At 37.0% G+C, this 25,540-nt stretch overlaps 1 protein-coding gene across 1 annotated transcript in view; it reads left to right on the top strand.

Annotated features, from left to right (window-relative positions):
* The window catches only part of LOC123527416 (mitofusin-2-like), a 371,163-nt gene that overhangs the window by 265,688 nt on the left and 79,935 nt on the right, over positions 1-25,540 (top strand). Inside the window, exons 15-17 of the mRNA XM_053523313.1 lie at positions 1,684-1,910; positions 7,666-7,809; positions 14,591-14,787. Coding sequence (XP_053379288.1) covers positions 1,684-1,910; positions 7,666-7,809; positions 14,591-14,787 — 568 coding nt within the window. The remainder of the gene's footprint in view (positions 1-1,683; positions 1,911-7,665; positions 7,810-14,590; positions 14,788-25,540) is intronic.

The following is a 25,540-nucleotide window of genomic DNA, read 5'->3' as shown; positions in this document are numbered from 1 at the left end:
ACTACTGGTCAGAATTACACCAAACTTGGTTTGTAGCATCCTGGCAAGGTCCTCAAATTTCTTCAAATGAGCGCACTTGGCTCCTTTTAAGGGCTACTTGAGCTAAACTGATTGATGGAGCTTTACCTAACTTTATCTGTTGCATCATTGTAAGGTCCTCTCTCAATTCTTTTTTAGCTCACCAGAGCACAAAGTGCTCAAGGTGAGCTATTGTGACCGGTCATTGTCCTTCATCCGGCGTCCATCAACATTTGCCTTGTGAACACTCTAAGAGGCCACAGTTATGACCCAATCTTTTTGAAACTTGGTCAGAATATCTGTCTTGATGATCTTTAGGTCAAGTTCGAAACATGGTCATGTGGGTTCAAAAACTAGGTCAGTAAGCCAGATCAAAGGAAAATCTTTTTAACACTGTAGAGGCCACATTTATGACCCTGTCTTCTTTAAACTTTATCAGAATGTTTATCTTGATGGGTCATCTGGCCCCGTGTTCACAAAACATTTTCAGTCTCAGCTGAGTTTGATAATGAAACTTTATTTGTCATTTATATCTAAATAGCGTGTTTAATACTAAATTTTAAGTTAATAACTATTTTCAAATGACTTTTCAGTATTGATGCTCAGTTTCAGTTGGAAATAAGTATTGAAGTTTTAGTAAAATTGATATTAAAATTTCAAACTCAAACTCAGCTGAGACCGAAAAATGTTTTGTGAACACGGGGCCTGGGGTCAAAAACTAGGTCACCCAGTCAAATCAAAGAAAAACTATGTTTGTGCAGTAGAGGCTGCATTTTATAATGGATATTCATGAAATTTGATCAGAATGATCTTCTTGATGAAATCTAGGTCAGGTTCTATGATGGGTCAACTGGGGTAAACAACTAGGTCACCTGGTCAAATGTGTATGTAATAGGGGCTGCTTTTTTCACTGGATGTGCATGAAGCTTGATCAGAATGTTTGTCTCCATGAAATCTCGGATGAGTTCTTATCTAGGTTACATGGGGTTAAAAACTAGGTCAACAGGTCAGATCAAAGAAAAAGCTTGTTTACACTCTATGGGCCACAATTTTTATTCAATCTTCATAAAACTTGGTTAGAATGTTTGGTATCATGAAGTATTTATGAATTCGAATCTGGGTCATGCAGGTTCAAAAACTAGGTCATTTGGTAAAATCAAAGGTAAAGTTTGTTTACACTTTAGAGGCCACTTTTTCTGCTCCAATTTTCATGAAACTGTCAGAATGTTTGTTTTCATGATATCATAGACAGGTTCTAATCTGGGTCATGTTGGGTCTAAAACTAGGTCAAATCAAAGAAAATGCTTGTTTACACTCTGGCTGCATTTTTGGTCCAATGTTAATGAAAATTGGTCAGAATATTTGTCTCCATGAAATTTCGAATGGGTTAAAAATTGGGTATGGTTGGGTAAAAATCTAGGTCACTAGGCCAAATGAAGAAAAATCTTGTTAACACTCTAGAGGTCATAATTCTGGTGAGCGCCCTAGGGCCATCTTAGCCCTCTTGTTCAAATGGAGGCTCTTGGCCCCTATTAGACTTGACCCAGAGCTACTAGAGCTAAAAATAGAAAAATCATTAAGGAACTTCTTCTCATGAACTGCTTGATGGATCTTCATCAAACTTGCCTTAAGTCTGGCATCAGAAAGAATCTGTACTTTTTCCAGAGAGATTATCAGCCCTTCTCCCACAAGAAGCTCAGCAACAGATACACACAGTGCTGCCGAAGAGAGATGATTTTGAGATCGCATACAGACTGGACTGCCGCAACCTGTGTTCCGAGTTTCAGGAAGACATTTCTTTCCACTTCTCATTAGGACCCATGAATCTCTTTAGTAAACTGATGGGAAGAAATAGGTTTGGTATATCCAAGCAGTCACATCATTTTGATGCAGTAAGTATTTCATTATTTTTCACTTTTGGGGTACTTGACACCTTATAAGGGCAGCCAGAGCTATAATTGAAATAACTTTCAAATAATTTCTGCTCATAAACTGCTTTATGGATCTTATCACATATGGTCTGCAGAATCATTGAGATATTCTCCAGATTTGTTCAAGTGGGTGCACTTGACATCTGTTAAGTGGCTGCTAGAGCATAAAAAAATAGAAAAACCTTTAAATGACTTCTTCTCGGGAACCTCTAGCTGGATTGTCATCAAACCTTCTCAGTAGCATCTTTGTAAGGTACTCTCAATTTTTATCAAAAAAGGACACTTGGCTCATGTTATGGGCTGCTAGATGTTAACAATTTCTTCTCATGAACAGTTGATCTATACTTATCAGATTTGGTCTCTTACATGATTGTATGGTTCTCTCCCACTTTTGTTCAAATAAGGGCCACTAAAAATAAACATAGTAAAACTTTTGAACAACTTCTCATGAACTGCTTGATGGATCTTTATAAGCTCAGCATGTAGCATCATTGTAAGATACTCTAAATGAATAATTATACATGGTAAAACCTCCCTTTTTTGGACATATTTAAATCACACTGTCCGTCCGTCTGTGTTTGTGTGCGTCAGTGCATCCGTGTAAATTCTTGTACGGGCTGAACTCTGCCATCCATAAAGGTTTTGAAATAACTTGTTAACACCTTAATGAGACGATGTGTCATGTGCCAGACCCTGGCCCCTAGCTCCAAGTTCAAGGTCACAGAGGTCGAAGGTTAACAGGGTCTTTGTGCCCGGTCCATAACTCTGCCATCTATGAAGGGACTTTGAAATAACTTGGCATAAATGTTTACCATAAAGAGATGCACAAGACCCAGACCCTTAGCTCCAATGTTAAGGTCACACTTAGAAGTCAAAGGTTAACAGGTGTCCGGTTCTTAACTCTGCCATTCATCAAGGGATTTTAAAATTAGTTGGCATAAAAGTTCCCCATAATGAGATTACGTGTCATGCGCAGGATCCAGACCCCTAGCTCTAAGGTCAAGGTCACACTTAGAGATTAAAGGTTAACATGGTCTGTTTCTTAGTGGGTCAATATCTCTTCCATCAATGTAGTGATGTTAAAATTACTTGGGATAAATGCTCCCTATAATGAGATGACATGTCATGCGTAAGACCCAGATCCCTAGCTCCAAGGTCAATGTCACACTTAGAAGTCAAAAGTTAACATGGTCTTTTTCTTGTCTGGTCCATAACTCTACCATTTATCAAGGGATTTGAAAATAATTTGACACAAATGTTAACCACATTAAGAAGTTTTGTCATGCTTATGATACAGGTTTCTCAGGTCAAGGTCACAAAATGATTCGTACTAAAACTATTCCGGCATATTTTGCGCAGACAACTGTATCATTTTTGGGCACGCTTCGGCGGCATTTGTCACTAATAGTTACAGCTCTTGTTATACCCCCACCAAACATGTTTGGTGGGGGCTATATAGGAGTCAGTTTTGTTGTGTCGCGTCGCGTCCCAAAATCAATATGCCTGGAAGGATTTTAATTTAACTTCACATTATTATTCCTCAAGACCAGATGACATGTTGAACACATCATGCCTGATGTACATAAAATACAGGTCAAGTTCGATTTAAATTGCACCTTCTTGTGGCCATGTCTTTCTTATGGTTGCCATTCTTCTGTGACAAGACCGTATTGTGGGGGTATTCGTCACTCCTGTGACAGTTCTAGTTTTAAATAAATGTACACATATGCATATATCAGGGAGGAGCTTTGCAGCTGACTACTCATGAAAGCTACAGACTTTTACGTTTTCACGGTAGCTGATGGTTTTACAACTACAAAATTTCGCGGAAACACACCAGCCGCGAAAGTCGCTAACTTAAATAGCACGAAACAATTTCTGGATTCACAGTACTCTATTTTCTGTCCGTCTGGACTCATATCTCAGACATGGTTTAATGGATTTTAAAAGCATGTGGTAGGAATGTTAAATGCTCTAGGGAAATGCAGCCCTGCAAATTTCAGACAGATTGCTTGAAGAAAACCAGTTTTATGGCTTTTTAGCTCACCTTGTCACGTGACAAGGTGAGCTTTTGTGTTTGCCTGTCGTCGGTCCGTCCACAATTGCTTGTGAACACAATAAGAGACAACATTTTGCAATCGATTTTAATCAAACTTGCAGACAACTTGTATTGGCATAATATCCCGGATTCCTTCCGAAAACTGGCCAGATCCCATTATGGGTTCCAGAGTTTGGCTTTTTAAAGGGCCAAAATTTCCTATTTTGGCTTGTGAACATGATAGAGACCACATTTTGCAATCAACTTTGATCAAACTTGCACACAACTTGTATTGTCATAATATCTTAGTTCATTTTGAAAACTGGCCAAATCCCATCATAGGCTCCAGAGTTATGGCTCCTTAAGGGCCAGAATTTGCTATTTTGGTTTTTGCAGCCATACAGAGACTTCATTTATGGTTTGATTTGATACAAACTTGCAAAATATCTTGAAAAACAATAGATCTTGGATTCCATGATTGACCCTTGAAAGAGCCAAAATTTGTTAATTTTTACCTTGTGAACATGATAGAAGTGACATTTTACATTTGATTTTAACAACACTTACATACAACTTAAGTCACAATAAGATCTCAGTTCCTTTCAAAAATCAGCTAGATTCTATAATGGGTTTTAGAGTTACTGCCCTTTAAGCCATAAAGAGGTTTCATTTATGCTTTGATTTGATACAGACTTGTACTTAATGTTTATTTTGATAATCTCTAGGCCAAGTTCGAAACTGGGTCATGTGGGGTCAAAAACAAGTTCATCAGGTCAAATTAAAGGAAAAGCTTGTTAACACCCTAGAGGCTATATTTTTAATACTCTATCTTCATGAAACTTTGTAAGAATGTTTGTCTTGATGATTCCTAGGCCAAGTTCGAAACTTGGTCATGTGGGGTCAAAAAGTAGGTCACCCAGTCAAATCAAAGGAAAAGCTTGTTAACACTCCAGAGGCCATATTTATGACCATATCTTCATGAAGCTTGGTAAGAATGTTTGTCTTGATGATTTGTAGGCCAAATTCGAAACTGGGTCATGTGGGGTCCAGAACTATGTCACCACTCAAATCAAAGGAAAAGCTTGTTAACACTGTAGAGGCCACATTTCTGGCCCTATCTTCATGAAACTTGGTCAATGTTTATCTTGATGATTACAAGGCCAAGTTTAACAGGTCTTGTTGAACTTGTATACATATTACATGAATAGTGTTATTATTCTATATTCTGTCTGTCTGCTTTATGTTAGCATCCAGCAAATATCAGTCTTCCATTTCCTGTTGTCTGTGTTATTTTGATGAAGTTCCCATTGTTGACACCTGTTTTATACAAAATTTGGATATTGTTGGGTTGATTATTTTTGGTGACGGAACAGTAAATGTAATTAAATTTCACCATTCTATGCCCACCTAAGACAATACATTTCTTACTCTCATTGGTGAGCTTTCGTGGAAGTGACACACTGCTCAGTAGTATCCATAGAAAGACTAAAAAGGAGTGTTTGAATATAAGGAAAAGGAGAATGTTTGTTTGATTAGTGTATATGAACCCTGTGACTTAATTTCAGATTGAGATTGCCCTTGTATGACATCTGCACAAGTTGAAGTAATTTTTACTATTGTTCTGGAATCTTTTTAACAGAGTAAACACAAGTCTTGAGTTGCATGAAAATAAAAAAATGTGCAACAGATAGGATTCTCATCTTAACAGAAATTCTTAGGTGGAATCATCCTGAAAATTACATGACTATAATTGCATGACATAATTATGAACTACATAGGGTTATAAGGCTTTCGGTGTAGATTACCTCTAATGTTTTTGGGGTCACTTTATCAAAGTTCAAGTCACAGGGGCCAGAACGTGGAAAACTGTTTCCGATCCATAACTTGAGAAGCATTTGACCTAGAACCTTCAAACTTAATAGGTGATAGGGCTTACAGAGTAGATGACCCCTATTGATTTGGGGTCAGTAGGTCAAAGGTCAAGGTCACAGGGCCAGGGGCTTGAACATGGAAAATCGTCACTGATCAATAACTTGACCCAGAACGTTGATACTTACAGTACAGTCGCTGTCCTACAAAAAAGCCAAGGGACCGGCCGGGGTTTTTTTCTTCGTAATATCACATTTTCGTTCGAGTGCAGCATAGGAAATTTCGTTATGCGGCACCATAATATCTACACGTCGTAACAACTACCCAAATGTACACTTCATAATATTTACACATATGATTTTCGCATCGGAGTACATGTATACCAGATTTATATGTACATCTGGGTTTACTACAAAAAAGCTACAAAATCTAATTCGAAATCAGAAGATATCTGGAATGTAGAATATAATGAGGATGGGATGTGTGCATAAAACATATACAGGGTCAGGAACGCGTAAGTTGCCTAATCTGATTCAGCTATCTTTCCAGATGACCTGGACCCTTCACTGAATTGTTCAGAATAATAAAACAACAATTTACATAGATCAGAACTTAATATTTATTCTTAATTTCTTTATGCAGTGATTGTATGAGACATACAGATATAAAAGCATGTGTGACTGGTTTGCCATCCGATCCAATATTTATAGAAGAAAAGATTAATAATCACTTTAATGTCAAGTAACTTGTGTCAGGGTGTACAGCATAAAATTATGTGTTTCGCTTTTGATTTCAAAGTTTTCACACTTTACTTACTGTTTACGCCCAGCTAATGGACTGTGACACTTTCCACTCTAAAGTGTTTTTCACGCTTCACCATGACGACCTTTTAACATAGCGCCTGACTTGACACATTAAGAATGGAAGGTGTGAAAGCTTAGCCAGTACAGGTATTCGTAAAATTGCAACTCAGACAAATAGGCTGTAAGGGCATTACAATATATTTGTAGGAATGCAGTTTTCGTAAAATTGCATTTTCGTAAAACTGCGACTTTGTAACATAGAAACAAAAAGGAAAGCAGCTGGCACCACAATACCTTTTTATAGTATACCGGTATTTTGTTAAATTGCGATTTGTAGCACCGCCAATGCACTGTAATTGGATGATGGGGCATGCAGACTAGATGACCCCAATTGGACTTTGTGTCAGAAGTCAAGGTCACAGAAGTAAGAACATGCAAAACTGTTTCTGATCAATAACTTGAGGACCACTTGACCAAGAACCTTGAAGATTCCTATTCATTTTGGAGTCACTGCGACAACTTGGAAGACGGTTTCCAATTAATAACTTGAGAACACCTTGACCAAGAAAGTTGAAACTTCATAGGATGATTGGACATACCAAGTAGATGACCCCTCTTGATTATGAGATCACTCAGTCAAAGGTCAAGGTCACAGGTCAGATCATGGAAAACTGTTTCCGATTGTTAACTTGAGAAGCTCTTGACTAAGAACCTTGAACTTCAAAGGATTACTGGACATGCCGAGCAGATGATTCCTAATGATTTTTGGATCAGTAGGTCAAAGGTCAAGCTCACAGGGCCCTGAGGCATGAACACTGTTTCCGGTCTATATCTTGAGAATCACTTGACATCAGTCTCTTTGTCAATCATCAGGGTCACTTTGACTTTGGCTCCTGTCCCCTATTGACTTTTTTTGCCTATGACTGTGCTTTTGGGGGAGACATGTGCTTTTCTGCAAAAGCATTTTCTAGTTATTTTAGTTAATTTTCATGAATTTAATTTTCAGATACCAAGGAACATTCCGATGACCCCACAGGAGCCCCGCCAGTTTCCCAGTGAACAAGATAATGAGGCCTTACTTGCATTGCTTACAGTTGGTAAAAATATTGGCCAGAGGTCAGCAATTGCTGTTCTTGTTATTGGAGGAGTGGTGAGTACTTTATTATTGAAATTCTCATCTTGATACTCTGGGATTCACCAAAGGGACTGACTGCAAATGACCACTATCATTGCGTCCAATTGTTACTTTGAGAAACTGGATCGGCAAGATATGATCTCGGATTAAATGGGTTTTGGTCATTTTGGGTATGAAAATTGTCTTTTTCAGTTATTTAGAAGTTATTGTGGAATATTCATTACTATTGTTTTTCATTAAATCTAAGCACTTTTCTCAATTACTTTGGAAACTGTGCGAAAATAGCAGGTAAACAATGCCGTGGTACCGAAAAAGGATTATTTCTAGTTTCTTCTCTGGCAAGAGTAAAGTCACCATGTGTTGTTACTAAATTAAGTTGTTCAAATGGTTCTGCTTGGTTGCCAGTATGGGCCACTAGAGCTTAAAATAGAAAAATCTTCAGTCAACATCTCTAAACTGCTGGCCCGATTTTAAAATAATTTCATACAAATGGACCTTGTGTAACCTTCTACCACACGGTAGGGAAACAGACACCAGATATAGTTTAGAAATTGATAAGTAAACAAACAGATGAACCATTATTTTTATGCCCCCGGCATCTACTGATGCGGGAGGCATATAGTGATTGTCCTGTCCGTCCGTACGAGGTTAACCAAATGGGACCGTTTCGTCTAGCATCAATACCCTTACTAGAATGACTTGATACTAATGCAGATGTTACCTGTGACCATTCCTCATCTTCAGACATCACCTGACCTCAGTTTGACCTTGAACTTGACCTCGTTTTGGACTTAGGTTGCTTTGTATCAACAAGGATGCCACCGGGGGCATCAAGCATTTATTGAACGCAGCTCCTTGTTCTTACCAAAGGTTAGATATTGCTGTGTTAATGTTTATCTAACGTATCCACACATAAAACCAGTGTTGTTTTATGGGAACGCCCTTGTCAGGCGGGTGGGCGGGCAGGGCGGCATCTACAAACTTTGTCCGGAGCATTTCTTCTTAATGCCTGGAGGGATTTTGATGTAACTTGGAACAATTGTTCACCATCATGAGAGTTTCATATGCAGGAACCAGGTCCCTAGGTCTAAGGTCAAGGTCACACTTAGAGGTCAAAGGTCAGATATAAGAATGACAACTTTGTCTGGAGCATGTCTTCTTCACGCATGGAGGGATTTTGATGTAATTTTGCACAAAAGTTCACCACCACGAGACGGAATTCATGTGCAAGAACCAGGTCCCTAGGTCTGAGGTAACACTTAGAGGCCAAAGGTCAAATACAAGAATGACTGGAGCATTTCTTCTTCCTCCATGGAGGGATTTTTATTGGCCCCCATCTTTTTCGAAGAAAAAATGGGGGATGTAGAAGTAGCTGCGTCTTTCCGCTCTAACAAATTGGTACTTAAGTGGCTATTTATTAGTCTATCAAAGGTTTAGGTGACTAAAATGGTTTGTGAGGCAAGCCACATAAACCAATTTTTGTACCTCCCACACAACAAAGTTGTAAGGGGGGTATATGGTTTCAAGTTGTCTGTTTGTCCATCCGTCTGTCCATCTGTCTGTAGACACAATCTTGTGTGCACCAACTCTCCTCATCCCCTTGACACAATTTAATGAAACTTCACACAAGTGATCAGTACCAACCCTAGTTGTGCATGGGGCATGTTAGGTTCTTTCAGAAAAAAAACAACTGTAGAGTTATGGGACTTTGTTTTTTGTTACTATACTATATACATAGAGTCTGTATATGCAATCTTGTGCGCGCCTAATCTTCTGAACCCATGCACACAATTGAATGAAACTTCACACAAGTGATGAGTAGTTACCCTAGTTGTGCATGTTAGGTTCTTTCAGAAAAAAAAACAACTGTAGAGTTATGGGACTTTGTTTTTGTTACTATACTATATACATAGAGTCTGCATATGCAATCATGTGCGTGCCTAATCTCCTGAACCCATGCTCACAATTGAATGAAACTTAACACAAGTGACCCTAATTGTGCATTGTGCATGTTAGGTTCTTTCAGAAAAAAGTTCAACACAGTTATGGGACTTTGTTTTTTATTAGGATACTATATACATAGAGTCTGTATATGCAATCTTGTGCACGCCTAATCTCCCGAACCCTTGCACACAATATAATGAAATTTTACAGAAGTGATCAGTACCAACCCTTGTTGTGTATAGTGCATATTACGTTGTTTTAGATAAATATTCTGCCGAGTTATTGGTCTTTGTTTTTTGCTCGACTTTTTGAAGAAAAAGTAGAGCTATTGCACTCGCCCCGTGTCGGCGTCGCCGTTGGTTAAAGTTTTTGATAAAGTCAAATATCTCTGTTACTATCAAAGCTATTGACTTGAAACTTAAAATAGTTATTTACTATCAAAGTCTACACCAGGAGAAACAATCCCCATAACTCTGTTTTGAATTTTGACAGAATTATGCCCCTTTTCAGAATTATGCCCCTTTTTAACTTAGTATTTTTGGTTAAAGATTTCGATAAAGTCAAATATCTCTGTTACTATCAAAGCTTTTGACTTGAAACTTAAAATACTTATTTACCATCACATTCTACACCAGGAGACACAATCCCCATAACTCTGATTTGAATTTTGACAGAATTATGCCCCTTTTTAACTTAGAATTTTTTGTTAAAAGTCAAATATTTCTGTTACTATTAAAGCTTTTGACTTGAAACTCTAAATAGTTATTTACTATCAATTTATTTACTATCACTCTGATTATAATTTTGACAGAGGTATGTCCCTTTTTAACTTTTTTTACTGGCAAAGCTCTAATTCAGAGTCAAGCACTGAGAGAAATCGAGCGCGCTGTCTTACGGATAGCTCTTGTTTGTTACTAGGCTATATACATAGAGTCTGCATATGCAATCTTGTGCGTGCCTAATCTCCGGAACCATTGCACACAATTTAAAGAAACTTTACACAAGTGATCAGTACCAACCTTAGTTGTTCATGGTGCATGATAGGTTCTTTCAGAAAAATATTCTGCAGAGTTATGGGACTTTGTTTTTGTTACTATACTATATATAAAAGTCTATATACATACAGTCCACATAATTATGCAATCTTGTGTGCGTCAAATTGCAAAGTACTGTGTCAGTGCATGCGGGGGGTACATTCATCACCTTCAGTGATAGCTCTAGTTTGATCTGTATTTTTGAGGCTTGATCAGTTACTTTAAGAAAAGTTTCATAAATCTGGACAACTTGGACTCATTGATCCATACCATACACAAATGGTTCTTGTGTGACCCTCTACCAAGATTGGTCAAATTATTCCAATTCGTCAAAAACATGACTGCCAGGTTGCGTGGTCACTTTTCCCTTTATATATCTAGTAAAAACTTAGAAAATCTTCTTGTGTAAAGCTGTTAGCCCAGTTTTAAAATGATTTCACCCAAATTGTCCTTGTGTGACATTCTACAAATACTGTTCAAATTTTTCTGATTCATCAAAAAACATGGCCGCGAGAGGGCGTGGTCACTAGTCATCAACAATTTTTTTAAACAACACTTCTCCAAAACCACTGAATGGATTTTGATGAAACTTTACACAAATGATCTCTGGGTAGCCCTCTTTCAAGATTGTTCAAATGGTTCCGGTTCATTGAAGATACAAATCTTTTTGGTTAAAAATAGATTTTCAGCTATCAGACTTATAAAACCCTTTTCTCTAGAGCTTTGATATTTGGCCTGTGATATAAGGGTTTGACTCTCTACCATACTTGTCCAAATCATTGCCCTAAGGTCGAATAATGGCCACGCCCCTGTATCTGACATGTCCTTACAATAAGTATAGGCTTTTATATAAGAACCTTTGAAAATCTTCTTCTCTGAATCAATAATAGCTAGAGCCTTGATATTTGGCTTATGATATCAGACTTGTAATGTCTACCGTAATTGTTCAATCATTGCCCTAGGTTCAAAAATGTGTGTGACATGTATATAATATAGGCTAACATAGAAACCTAACTCTGTACTTCCACAAACACTCTTGAAGCGTTGTACACAGGTGAGCACTTTTGGGTCAATGACCCTCTTGTTTAAACAGAAGCTGTTTACGTGATGCAAAGTCTGAAAGCCTAGTTTTTGTAGAATTTCCTTGTTTCTTGTTTTAAGTCCCTCAGGGTGTAATACCAGAGGAGACTATTGCAGTGCCCTCCGTCTGTCGGTCCATCCGTTCCTATGTCTGTCTGCAATTTGGATGCTGCAATTACTCAAAAAGTATTCAAGCTAGATTCATAAAACTTGGTATGTGAATAGAGGGCAATATGTAGATTATGCACGTACATGACTCACACTTGTAGGTCTAAGGTCAAGGTCACTATTGAAGGTCAAGTAAAAATAAAATTGTTTTTGCTCCATAACTTTGTATATGCACTGATGGATTATCTTAGTGCTAAACACAAACTCTCCCCATGATGAGACAATTATGTCAACACTTGAACTATGCTTGTCGGTTAAAGGTCGAGGTTAAGGTTACTGTTTAAGGTCAAGTAAAAACTTTTTTATCACTACATAGAAATATTCCTCATGATTAGTCATGTGTGCAGAGGTCAAGGTCACTATTGAAGGTCAAGTACAAATGTTCCCCATGATGAGACAATGTGTCACGTAGATGGTCTGTGCTTGTAGGTCAAGGTCACTATTGAAATTTAAATAAATATAGTTTTTGTTTCTTAGCTCCTGAATGCTTGAATCATTTTTATTCCTAACACTGTTGCAAACTACCACAAAGGATGAACACTAACAAAATTTCCCACAGGTAGGGGACTTTTATATTGCCACTGCAATACTCCATCACTTGTTATGTCTCCCCCAGGAGACATATTGTTTTTGCCCTGTCCGTCCGTCCGTCCTTCCGTCCGTACGTCGCACTTCATTTCCGAGCAATAACTGGAGAACCATTTGACCTAGAACCTTCAAACTTCATAGGGTTGTAGGGCTGCTGGAGTAGATGACCCCTATTGTTTTTGGGGTCACTCCATCAAAGGTCAAGGTCACAGGGGCCTGAACATTGAAAACCATTTCCAATCAATAACTAGAGAACCACCTGACCCAGAATGTTGAAACTTCACAGGATGATTGATCATGAAGAGTAGATGACCCCTATTGATTTTGGGGTCACTCCGTCAAAGGTCAGGGTCACAGGGGCCTGAACATTGAAAACCATTTCCGATCAATAACTAGAGAACCACTTGACCCAGAATGTTGGAACTTCATAGGATGATTGGTCATGAAGAGTAGATGACCCCTATTGATTTTGGGGTCACTCTGTCAAAGGTCAAGGTCACAGGGGCCTGAACATTGAAAACCATTTCCAATCAATAACTAGAGAACTACCTGGCCCAGAATGTTGAAACTTGATAGGATGATTGGTCATAAAGAGTAGATGACCCCTATTGTTTTTGGGGTCACTCCGTCAAAGGTCAAGGTCACAGGGGCCTGAACATTGAAAACCATTTCTGATCAATAACTAGAGAACCACTTGACCCAGAATGTTGAAACTTCATAGGATGATTGTACATGCAAAGTAGATGACCCCTATCGATTTTGGGGTCACTCTAATAAAGGTCAAGGTCACAGGGGCCTGAACATTGAAAACAATTTTCGGTCAGTAACTTGAGAACCACTTGACCCAGAATGTTGAAGCTAAATAGGATGATTGGTCATAAAGAGTAGATGACCCCTAACGATTTTGGGGTCACTCTGTGAAAGGTCAAGGTCACAGGGGCCTGAACATTGAAAACCATTTCCGGTCAGTAACTTGAGAACCACTTGACCCAGAATGATGAAACTTCGTAGGATGATTGGTCATGCAGAGTAGATGAACCCTAACGATTTTAGGGTCACTCTGTTAAAGGTCAAGGCCACAGGGGCCTGAACATGGAAAACCATTTCCAATCAATAACTTGAGAACCTCTCGACCCAGAATGTTGAAACTTCATAGGATGATTGTTCATGCAGAGTAAATGACCCCTTATTGTTTTTGGGGTCACTCCGTTAAAGGTCAAGGTCACAGGAGCCTGAACATTGATAACCAGTTCCGATCAATAACTTGAGAACCACTTGACCCAGAATGTTGAAACTTCATAGGATGATTGAACATGCAGAGTAGATGACCCCTATTGATTTTGGGGTCAGTCTAATAAAGGTCAAGGTCACAGTGGCCTGTTCATGTAAAATCATTTTTTGGAAATAACTTGAGAACCACTTGACCTACAATGTTGAAACTTAATAGGATGATTGGACATGCAGAGTAGATGACCCCTATTTATTTTGAGGTCACTTGATCAAAGGTCAAGGTCACAGGAGCCTGAACAGTGACTTGAGAACCACTAAGCCACTAGTGTTGAAATTTAGCGGGATGACTGGACATGCCAAGTAGATGATCCCTATTGCAGCCAACTATCAGTGTCTCTTTGACTTTCGCTCCTGACACCTATTGACTTCGTGCATATAGGACTTTGCATTGAGGGAGACATGCGCTTTTTTACAAAAGCATTTTCTAGTTTAATTTATTTTACCAATTTATGGGGAAGAGGACTTTGTATTGGGTGGCAGTATATTTTTGTGAAAAATGTACCTAGGTTGGGAACGTTGGTGTCTTTGAAACTGTTTCTTGTATTACTCGGGTAAGCTTGATATACCTGGGTTAGCTTGTATTACTTAGTTTAGCTTGTATTAAAATGGGGGAATTACAGTGTGTTAAACTGATCCTTGGAATCTGAAGTTTTCTTGATTATCTGCAGTAAAGTCAATGTTTATTTCCACAGATTTATAAAGCCGTTGGTTGGAAGGTACTGGCTGTAGTTGGTGGTATGTATACTGCAGTCTACTGTTACGAACGTCTTACTTGGACGAACAAGGCTAAAGAAAGAGCGTTTAAATCTCAGTATGTGGACTATGCAATTAGTAAACTTCGACTGATTGTAGACCTCACAAGTTCAAACTGTAGCCATCAAGTTCAACAGTAAGTCCATCTACATATAAGTGTTGTGACATAACAGTGTGTCAGCTTGTTATATGATATAAATGATTGTCACAATGAAAATTAATGGAGTGTCGATTGCAAAATCCAGGTCCCTATCCCAAAGGTCAGGGTCACAGGGTTCAAGTTATTTAAGAGCTTGTATGTGCCATAACTTTGATTTTTAGCTCCATTTTTAGGAGAATAGGGGTGCTATTCTACTCGTTTGGTGTCAGCGTCGGCGTGAGCTTTCTTGCTTAAAGTGTTTCGGGAACCTTTGTTTTTCTTTGTTACTATTGCTTATATCTTACTGTAACTTCACATTAACATTGTTCAGCATGCAAAAGTATGTGCAGGGGCTGGGCCCATTATACAAAGGTGTTATACTTACGTTACTTCTGCCTCTCCCCCCCCCCCCCCCCCCCCCCCCCCCCCCACACCCCAACCACACACACACACATACACTAGGGAAGACATATTGTTTTTGCCCTGTCAGTCTGTCCGTCATCTGTCACACTTCATTTCCAGTCAATAACTGGAGAACCATTTGACCTAGAACCTTCAAACTTCATAGGGTGGCAGAGCTTAAGGAGTAGACAACCCCTATTGTTTTTGGGGTCACTCCATCAAAGGTCAAGGTCACAGGGGCCTGAACATGGAAAACCATTTCCGATCAATAACTTGAGAAGCACTTGACTAGAATGTTGAAACTTCATAGGATGACTGGACATGCAGAGTAGATGACCGCTATTGATTTTGGGGTCACTTTAATAAAGGTAAAGGTCACAGGGGCCTGAACGTGGAAAACTATTTCCAGTCAGTAACTTGAGAACCACTCTACCCAGAATGTTGAAACTTTATAGGATGATTGGACATGCAGACTAGATGAGCCCTTTTGATTTTTTGGTCACTCTATTAAAGGTCAAGGTCACAGCAGACAGCATACTTGAGAACAATTTGACCTTCAAACTTCATAGGGTGATAGGACTTACAGAGTAGATGACCCCTATTGTTTTTTGGGTCAGTCCATCAAAGATCAAGGTCACAGGGGCCTGAGCATAGAAAACACCTTCTGATCAATAACTTCAGAACCGCTTGACCCAGAATGTTGAAACTTCATAGGTTGATTAAACATGTAGAGTAGATGACCTCTATTGCTTTTTTAATCACTTGATCAAAAGTCAAGGTCACAGGGACCAGAACATGGAAAATGGTTTCAAATCAATAACTTGAGAACCTTTTGACCCAGAACCTTCAAACTTCATAGGATGATAGGACTAAAAGAGAATATGACCCTTATCGTTTTTGGGGTCACTTGAGCTAAGGTCAAGGTCACAGGGGCATGAACATAGAAAACTTTTTACAATCAATAACTTGAGAATTACTTGACCCAGAATGTTGAAACTTAAAAGGATGATTGGACATGCAGACTAGATGAGCCCTACTGATTTTGGGGTCACTCGATGAAAGGTCAAGGTCACAGGGGCCTGAACATGGAAAACCATTTCCATTTCATAACTTGAGAACCACTAGGCCCAGAATGTTGAAACTTAGTGGATGATTGGACATGCCAAGTAGATGATCCCTATTGCAGCAAACTGTCATTGTCTCTTTGACTTTCGCTCCTGTCCCCTATTGACTTCTTGCCTATACGAATTTGCATGGGGGAGACATGCGCTTTTCTACAAAAGCATCTTCTAGTTTTGAGGTTAAAGTTTTTCGGCAACCTTTGTTTTCCTGTCATATCTTTGTTACTATTGCTTATATCTTACTGTAAGTTCACTTAAGGTACATTCTATAGCCAAAATATCGACATTTTAGTGCTTGTCTTTACAACCATTTTGCGAATTTTTACTAAAGAATTACATAATTTGATGAATGAAATGCCTATTGAAAATGATTTAGCTCTCCTTTGAAGTATATATCTTGAAAAACAAATGCCAACTTGTACCCGAAAATCAGGACAGAAGACAGAAAAATATATTTTCAGGTGGTCATATTTTTTCAAAATTGACAGCTGCTACATTCAAGCATTATCTTGCCTAAAATTGTGACCAACATGTACCTAGATAATATATCTACTTCCTGCGAGCAATCAATTTTTAAATAAATTTGATGAAAGTGCCTTTTATAGTCTTTTATAGTCGATAATTTCAGATAATTTTTATTTTCTCTTTTTTTCATGCAGACATCATCATTTCACAATTAATTTGAGATAAACATGCGTATCTATGACAAAAATCCATAATATCATTACAAGGGCAATACACATAAAAGTCAGATGTGTCAATTTTATTTTTAGAAACGGTTGCAGTCACAAAGTAATTGACAGAATAAAATGTAAATTTCAGCATATTTTTTCACACAAAAATGTGTTAGTGCGTAGAAATGTGATCAGGCTGAGCACATGGCCTTATGGATTTCATGATTTTCGGCGCTTAACGTGAAAACAGTTAAAGCACAGGATTCACAAACATTAAATTTATGCTTAAATCTATATGCGATACATTATGCATATAATTATAATTCACGATAGTATCGCATATGGAAGTAACTGGAATAAATTTGGACTATTTCCTTCGGAAGTTTACATGACTGTCTTGTCAAAAGGCCTCCCTCGTGTTTACATAATTTGACAGGTTGAGTTGTTCTGGGACTAGGAACAATGGTAAGTGCAAAGTTATATAGATTTATATAAATTAATTATTTTTGCAACGAGTTCAAAGTAAGGTTGATTATCAGTCGACTCTATTTCAAGATCTGAGAAAGATTTGCCTATTTTTGGGCGGAGAACATAACATACTTGTATTACTGCCACCATAGATTATCATTAGAACCACTGGTAGATCTGCAACAAATCATTCTCAGATCTTGAAATAGAGTCGATGCAGAATTAACGCATTGTTTCATAGATAGTGAATCGATCAGAATAGACAGAATAGGTCATTGTCATAGAAAAAAACGTTGATGTACTTTTTGCATTCGAATTGACATAATTTGAACATAGACTCTGCATTTATGCCATAAAATATGTCTGATCGGACGTGCTGAATCATCCGGCAAAAACCATCAATATTTTTAAAGTAACATTAATTAGAATCAAGGTCTACTGTGCATTTAATCCGTCATGTGTTTGTTTCAGATGAATGAATACCTGCACCATGGAAACAATGTCATTTGCAAATTTTTTAACCTGTGCTGGGCGTTCACATTGACATTTCTTGTTCAACAGGAATACATGATGTCGACCAACAGTACAGCTAGGTAAATGTCAATGTTCTATATATATTCTACAATAATTTTGTAAAAAAAGAACAATGTCTATAAGTAAGCCAAAGTAAGGACACCTCTGCATAGCTGACAAGGTCAAGGGTCTGAATGAAGCATGATCATGCACCAAAATATCACAGGGTTCGCACAGACTTGAAAACTCCTTGAATTTCAAGCTGCTAGATGAAAAGTGCTTGAATTTGCAAAAACCTCCTTAAAACTCCTTGAATTCGTTTCTTGCCTTGAAAACTGCTTGAAAAGTGCTTGATTTTATGATAAAAGTCCTTGAAGTTCCTTCTTCAGAAATTTTGGTCAGCTTAATAAAAAAGGATCGTAAAAGACGCTTTGTTATATGTACGCATCGCCAAGTTTTATGTCTACATAACCTATGTGTACCGTACGATACGGGTTTTAAATAGACCGGGACTAGGAAAATTACGACGTTTAAAAATTACGGACACCATTTCCGTTACCGATATCGAAGAAAATGTTGTGTATTTTCAACAAAAAGTGGCTTGTATCCTATCCATGGCTGCTCGAGCTCGAAAACAAACGGAAAGCCATGTGCAAATATTGTAACAAAGTTATTGACAGTTCAATGGGTGACTCGGCGCTGAAATCGCACGTCAAGTCTGAGAAGCACAAGAAAAATGTACCTGATCGAGAGTCACCCACGGCCACTCTTTATGTTTACTATTCCACCTTCGCCCCCAGCAGCCAGAGGCACCTAAAACGATCTTATATGACATGATAAGTCGCTGTTGATGTAAGAAGTGTTGATCAATTGTTTGCCAGTTATTTTGTGCGTGATAAAGTGTTGATCAATTGCAAATTGGAACTTTATAGAAAAACTTATATCACGTGATAGTCATTTTGGATGTATGAAGTGTTCACCAATTGTAAGCCAGTCATTTCGTGTGTAATAAGTGCTTGTTCAATTTTTTGCTTATCCTTGAAAACGTAATAAAAGTCCTTGAAAACCCCTTGAATTTTTTGTCAGTCTGGCTGTATGAACCCTGTATCAACAAATTTATACAATGGAATGAAATAACATACAGTAGGCCTATATTACAGCAAGATGTGATTAATAAATAGTATCATAATTATTTATTGTATACTGGTTTCAGGTTGTCTGTCTGTCTGTCTGTCTGTCCGTCTGTCCGTAGACGCAATCTTGTGCGCACCATCTCTCCTTATCCCCTTGACAGAATTTAATGAAACTTCACACAAGTGATCAGTACCAACAGTAGTTGTGCATGGGGCATGTTAGGTTCTTTTAGAAAAAAAATTTGCAGAGTTATGGGACTTTGTTTTTTTGTTACTATACTATATACATAGACACAATCTTGTGCGAACCATCTCTCCTCATCCCCTTGACACAATTTAATGAAACTTCACACAAGTGATCAGTACCAACAGTAGTTGTGCATCGGGCATGTTAGGTTCTTCTAGAAAAAAAATTTGCAGAGTTATGGGACTTTGTTTTTTTGTTACTATACTGGGATGTTAGGTTCTTTTAGAAAAAAAATTTGGGGTTTTATGGGACTTTGTTTTTTTGTTTACTATACTATATCATGGGACACAATCTTGTGCGAACCATCTCTCCTCATCCCCTTGACACAATTTAATGAAACTTCACACAAGTGATCAGTAACAACAGTAGTTGTGCATGGGGCATGTTAGGTTCTTCTAAAAAAAAAAAAATTTGCAGAGTTATGGGACTTTGTTTTTTTGTTACTTACTATATACATAGACACAATCTTGTGCGCACCATCTCCCTCATCCCTTGACACAATTTAATGAAACTTCACACAAGTGATCAGTAACAACAGTAGTTTTTGCATGGGGCATGTTAGGTTCTTTCAGCGACAAAAAATTGCAGAGTTATGGGACTTTGTTTCTTTTTAAACATACTATGTACATACAGTCTGCTTTATGCAATCTTGTGCGTGCCTAATCACCAAACCCTTGCACACAATTTAATGAAACTTCACACAAGTGATCAGTACCAACCCTAGTTGTGCATGGTGCATGTTACATTCTTTTAGATAAATATTCTGCATAGTTATGGGACTTTGTTTTTTGTTACTATACTGTATACATACAGTCCACATAATTATGCAATCTTGTGTGCGTCAAATTGCAATGTACTGTGTCAGTGCATGCGGGGGGTACATTCATCACCTTTAGTGATAGCTCTAGTTTTACATGGCATGCATGAATTGTTCAACTTCATAAATCAACTGTGCTGTAGACCTACAGAATCAGCATAAAGAAATGAAGCTACATGAGTAGTTTTAAGATACATTAAATCTATACTTGTCAAGATTACATATATAATGCTGATTTCCTTATTGGTATTTCTCAACACTTTCCCAAGGTTGTATATTTCCTTGAAATTTGAATTATTTGCTATCATAAAAAATAGGTGACCACCAAAAGAAATAGGTTTGAATTTCCAACCCCTATGTCACACTTTTGCTTCATTATTTTGAAAACCACCAATATGTTTCCTCATAGTTTTTTTTTATACTATACTATACTTATTTCAGATGAAGATAAATTTATTCAAAGAAATAATGGGACAATGAATGCAAAAATTGCCAAAAAGAAGACTGTCAATTTACACACCATTTTATACAGGTAGGTTTTTAAAAGTGTTTTGAAAATAGATATGGCATTCATCATTTATTTTACAAACTATAATAACTGATTTTAGAATTAGGGTATGTACATTGTACTTTTTAAATTTATTTTTTTTATGTAGTTACTATTTATCGTTAAAATGAAATTTGGTACATCAGCATGAAGTGGAAGGCACATATTGTCAGGACTATCAAATTTGATTATTTGTTTTTTTCAGTTATTATGTCATTTTCTTTTTCAAATTGTCATATCATAGCTTCCTTCTACTTTTGCATTAAAACTCTCTTTCTGCAGATTCCATCATATTCAAATGGATCATGGTATACTTCTGGCCAGCAGAATTATACACATACTATAGTGGATTTTTCATCTGATGACAGTTTTCTAAAGTTATGGTCCTTTTAAATCTTAAATTAAATGAAACAGTTACAGTTTCTTTTCTTTTTTTTCTTTATGTACTCAGCTCCTCCCCCACTTTCTATCCAATGCCCTTGAAACTTGTAATACACTTTTACCTTAAATGTAAAATTAAAGGGGCCTTTTTTCTATTTCAGCCTAAAATCAAAATTTTGGAGGGGTTATGCCCCTTTTTATTTATAAGAATTATATTTCATCTCCTCCTACAAGTTTTAAATACTGTGTCACAGTGCAAAAGTAAGTTGATATGAAATTATCAACATGAAGTAGGCATGCACATATTGCAAGACTTCATTTCGGGTTACTTTTTATTGAGTGATGTCCTTTGAAATATCACTGTACATTGTGAAATGCCTACTCACAGTTTCAAACAATTTCATAAGAAATTTTAGTATCCCATTATGGACACGAAGTGATCATGTGCGACAGTGCCTATATATAGTGTTAGTTGAAATGGAATGCATGAAGACATACAGACAAATATATATCATCTGTTTGAATTCAAAGCTGTATTTCTTAGTCTTTTTTTACTTGTGTAAGGAAATGTTTTTCCACTTCTTAATGACATTTTCTTGATAATGTCTGTCAGACTGATAATATTATAATTGTAAGATTTTACATTCTAAAATTTTGTGTTTTATGAACATATAAAACATGTTAAGTTTATACTAGTGTAAAAATGGCTATTTTTTTCCATTTCAGATGATCGTCTGAAGGGCCACAATTGTTTAAAGCACTGGTCAACAAAAACAGAACTATTTGATGGATCATACATGTGCAGAATGTATACCATATTTCCAGAATCAGAGAAATAGAATATAAAAGTATTAGAGAAAAGAAAAGTATGCTTTCATGAAAGAAGAACTGCCTTAGAATAATTTGCAAAATACATTGAAATGTAAAAAATTGCTAATTGCATAAGGAAGTTAAGGAAGGTGCACTGTTCTGTAAAATATGTGTTCAGTGCAACATTTCTTTTCCAGTTTTGTGAGCATAATTCTGAATAAAAATTGCAACATGGCTACAGGGATAATACAAAAGGTTTAATCTTATTTCCAAACACATTGGGGGAATCAGAGAAGAAATATCAAGAATTAGGGAAAAAGAAATAATTGTCATGAATGAAGAACTTATTAATTTACAAAATACTTTTACCCTCACAACTGTTAATGATATTATGAATATGGAAGTTAAAAGTGTGGACTTTGAAAAAATCTTAACTTCTCTGAGCATAGTTCAAACATAAAAATTGTAATTTTTATAAAATTAGTCTTGTAGAAAAAGTGTAAGACTTTCATACTTGTTTTATAGAAATGTTTTGGATGTTTCAATGTAAGTTTGCTAGACCGACCACTAGCTCCTAAGTCAAGGTTACACTTAGATATCAAAGGTTAAAGGGTCTGTTTCTGTCTGGTCAGTAACTGCAATTACATAAAGGGATTTTGGATTTACTCGGCATAAATGTTTACCATAAAGGGGACAATGTGTTATGCGCAAGACCCAAACCCTTGCTCAAGGTAAAGGTCACACTTAAGGTCAAAGGTTAATAGAGTCTTTTTGGTGTCTGGTCAATAACTCTGCGATCCATGAATGGACTTTTAGATAAACTTGGCATAAATGTTCACCATAATGAAACTAGGTGTCATGCCCAAGACCAAGACCCCTTTGCTCGAAGGTCACACTTGGAGGCCAAAGGTCAGATACAAAAATGACTTTGTCCGTAGCATTTCTTGTTCATGCATGGAGGGATTTTGATGTACAATGGCAAAAAATGTTCATCATCATGAGATGGTGTGTCATGAGTAAAAACCCGGGCCCCCTAATCCTTTGTTTACTATAAATAGCTATTACTGTAAAGTTCTTTTCTTTTAAACCCCTTTACCATCCCTGAACATGATTTATTCTGTTCTTTGCGACCAGTGTAGATCATGATCAGCCTGCACATCCATGCAGTCTGATGATGATCAGCACGGTTCGCCATTCACTCAGTATATTTTTGGTAAGCATCCCGTTTAACAGTTAATGTTACTGTCCAATTAAAAAAAGGGGACAAGTCATTATAGAAATTCGCAAGGGTAAGGGTTAATATTAGCCCTAGGGGGAAAATTTGGGGACTACTGTTCTGTGTACAACACGCATGTTTACATCCAATTTTGATGTTTTTGACGAAAGGCTACCTGATAAGTACTTTTGTGTGGACTTAGATATTTTTCAGATTAACTTCTCTTGTTGTCACTATAAACACTAATAGACAACTTTTTATAACTGACCGTAGGGAGAAATCAAGACCAGTTTTAGCTCTACTATTTGGAGAATAGGGGGGCTATACTACACGCCCCGGCGTCGGCGTCGGCGTTACCCTTCTTGGTTAAAGTTTTTCGGCAACCTTTGTTTTTCTGTCATATCTTTGTTACTATTGCTTATATCTTACTGTAACTTCACATAAACATTGTCAGTATAACAAACAATATAAGTGTAGGGGTGAGCCCATTATACCAAGGTCAATGCCCACCAAGGTGTTATACTTAGATTTTTTTTAAAGGGTTTTTAAAGTTTTCCCCCAACCTTTGTTTTTCTGTCATATCTTTGTTACTATTGCTTATATGTTACTGTAACTTCACATAAACATTGTCCAGTATAAAACAAAGTATGTATAGGGGCTGAGCCCATTATACCCAAGGTCAAGGTCACCAAGGTGTTATACTTGGGTTATTTGTAAGGTTAAAGTTTTTCGGCAATCTTTGTTTTTCTGTCATATCTTTGTTACTTTTGCTTATATCGTACTGTAACTTCACATAAACATTGTCCAGTATACAAACAAAGTATGTGTAGGGGCTGAGCCCATTATACCCAAGGTCAAGGTCACCAAGGTGTTATACTCAGGTGATTTTTAAGAAAGTTTTTCGGCAACCTTTGTTTTTCTGTCATATCTTTGTTAATATTGCTTATATCTTACTTTTAACTTAACATAAACATTGTCCAGTATACAATCAAAGTTTGTATAGGGGCTGAGCCTATTATACCCAAGGTCAAGATCACAAAGGTGTTATACTTAGGTTATTTTTAAGGTTAAAGTTTTTCGGCAACCTTTGTTTTTCTGTCATATCTTTGTTACTATTGCTTATATCTTACTGTTACTTCACATAAACATTGTCCAGTATACAAACAAAAATATGTGTTGGGGCTGAGCCCATTTTACCCAAGGTCAAGGTCACCAAGGTGTTATACTTGGGTTTTATTTTAAGGGTTTTAAGTTTTCGGCAACCTTTGTTTTTTGTCATATTTTTGTTACTATTGTTTATATCGTACTGTAACTTCACATAAACATTGTCCAGTATACAAACAAAGTATGTGTAGGGGCTGAGCCCATTATACCAAGGTCAAGGTCACCAAAGTTTTTATGTTTAGGTTATTTTTAAGGTTAAATTTTTTCGGCAACCTTTTTTTTTCTGTCATATCTTTGTTAATATTGCTTATATCTTACTGTAACTTCACATAAACATTGTCCAGTATACAAACAAAGTATGTGCAGGGCTGGGCCCTTTTATACCAAGGTAAAGGGTAAAAAAGGTCTTACACTTAGGTTATTTTTAAGGTTAAAGTTTTTCGGCAACCTTTGATTTTCTGTCATATCTTTGTTACTTTTGCTTATATCATACTGTAAGTTCAACTTTGTCCAGCATACAAACAAAGTATGTGTAAGGGCTGAGCCCATTATACCCAAGGTCAAGGTCACCAAGGAGTTATACTTTATTTTTATTATTTTCATGGTTTTTTTTCCGAAAGCTTTGTTTATAGACATATCTTTGGTATTTTAAAAGATAATGACTTGAAATTAAAAGTATTTGTTTATGATCATCTGCATGTGTGGCTACATACCCCATAACTCTAATTGTGTTTTTGATAGAATTATGCCCCCTTTTTTACTTAAACTTTTTTGCAAACTTCGCTCTCTGAATACTACTTTATGCAATATAAGAAAAAGACTTGAAACTTTAAATGTATCTTTATCATCATCATCTGCATGTGCGGTAACAATTTCCCCTAACTCTGATTTGTATTTTGACCAAATTATGCCCCTTTTTTACTTAAATTTTTTACAAACTTTGTTTTCTGGACATTAAATTTGGTGCTCTATAAGATTAATGGGCTTGAAACTCAAAATATATCTTTATCATCATCATTGCATGTTTTTGTAACAATCCTAATAACTCAGATTTGTGTATCTGATGGAATTATGCCCCTTGGTGTATCTTCCTTTTAAAGTAGAGGTCTCTTATTCAGACATTATTCATTTTACTGTCAAATCCCGAATAGTGGAACGCGCTGTTTTTACGGACAGTCTTGTTCTGTGTTACTTTCAAATTTTAGGTGTATTTTAAGTACCTCTTCTGGTAAGAGTTTTTTGTGGACTTAAAAAATC

This window comes from Mercenaria mercenaria, chromosome 14 (assembly GCF_021730395.1).
Source record: "Mercenaria mercenaria strain notata chromosome 14, MADL_Memer_1, whole genome shotgun sequence".
Classification (NCBI taxonomy): domain Eukaryota; kingdom Metazoa; phylum Mollusca; class Bivalvia; order Venerida; family Veneridae; genus Mercenaria; species Mercenaria mercenaria.
Note: the sequence above shows the minus strand (reverse complement) of the source record. Positions and strands in the feature narration are given on the sequence as shown.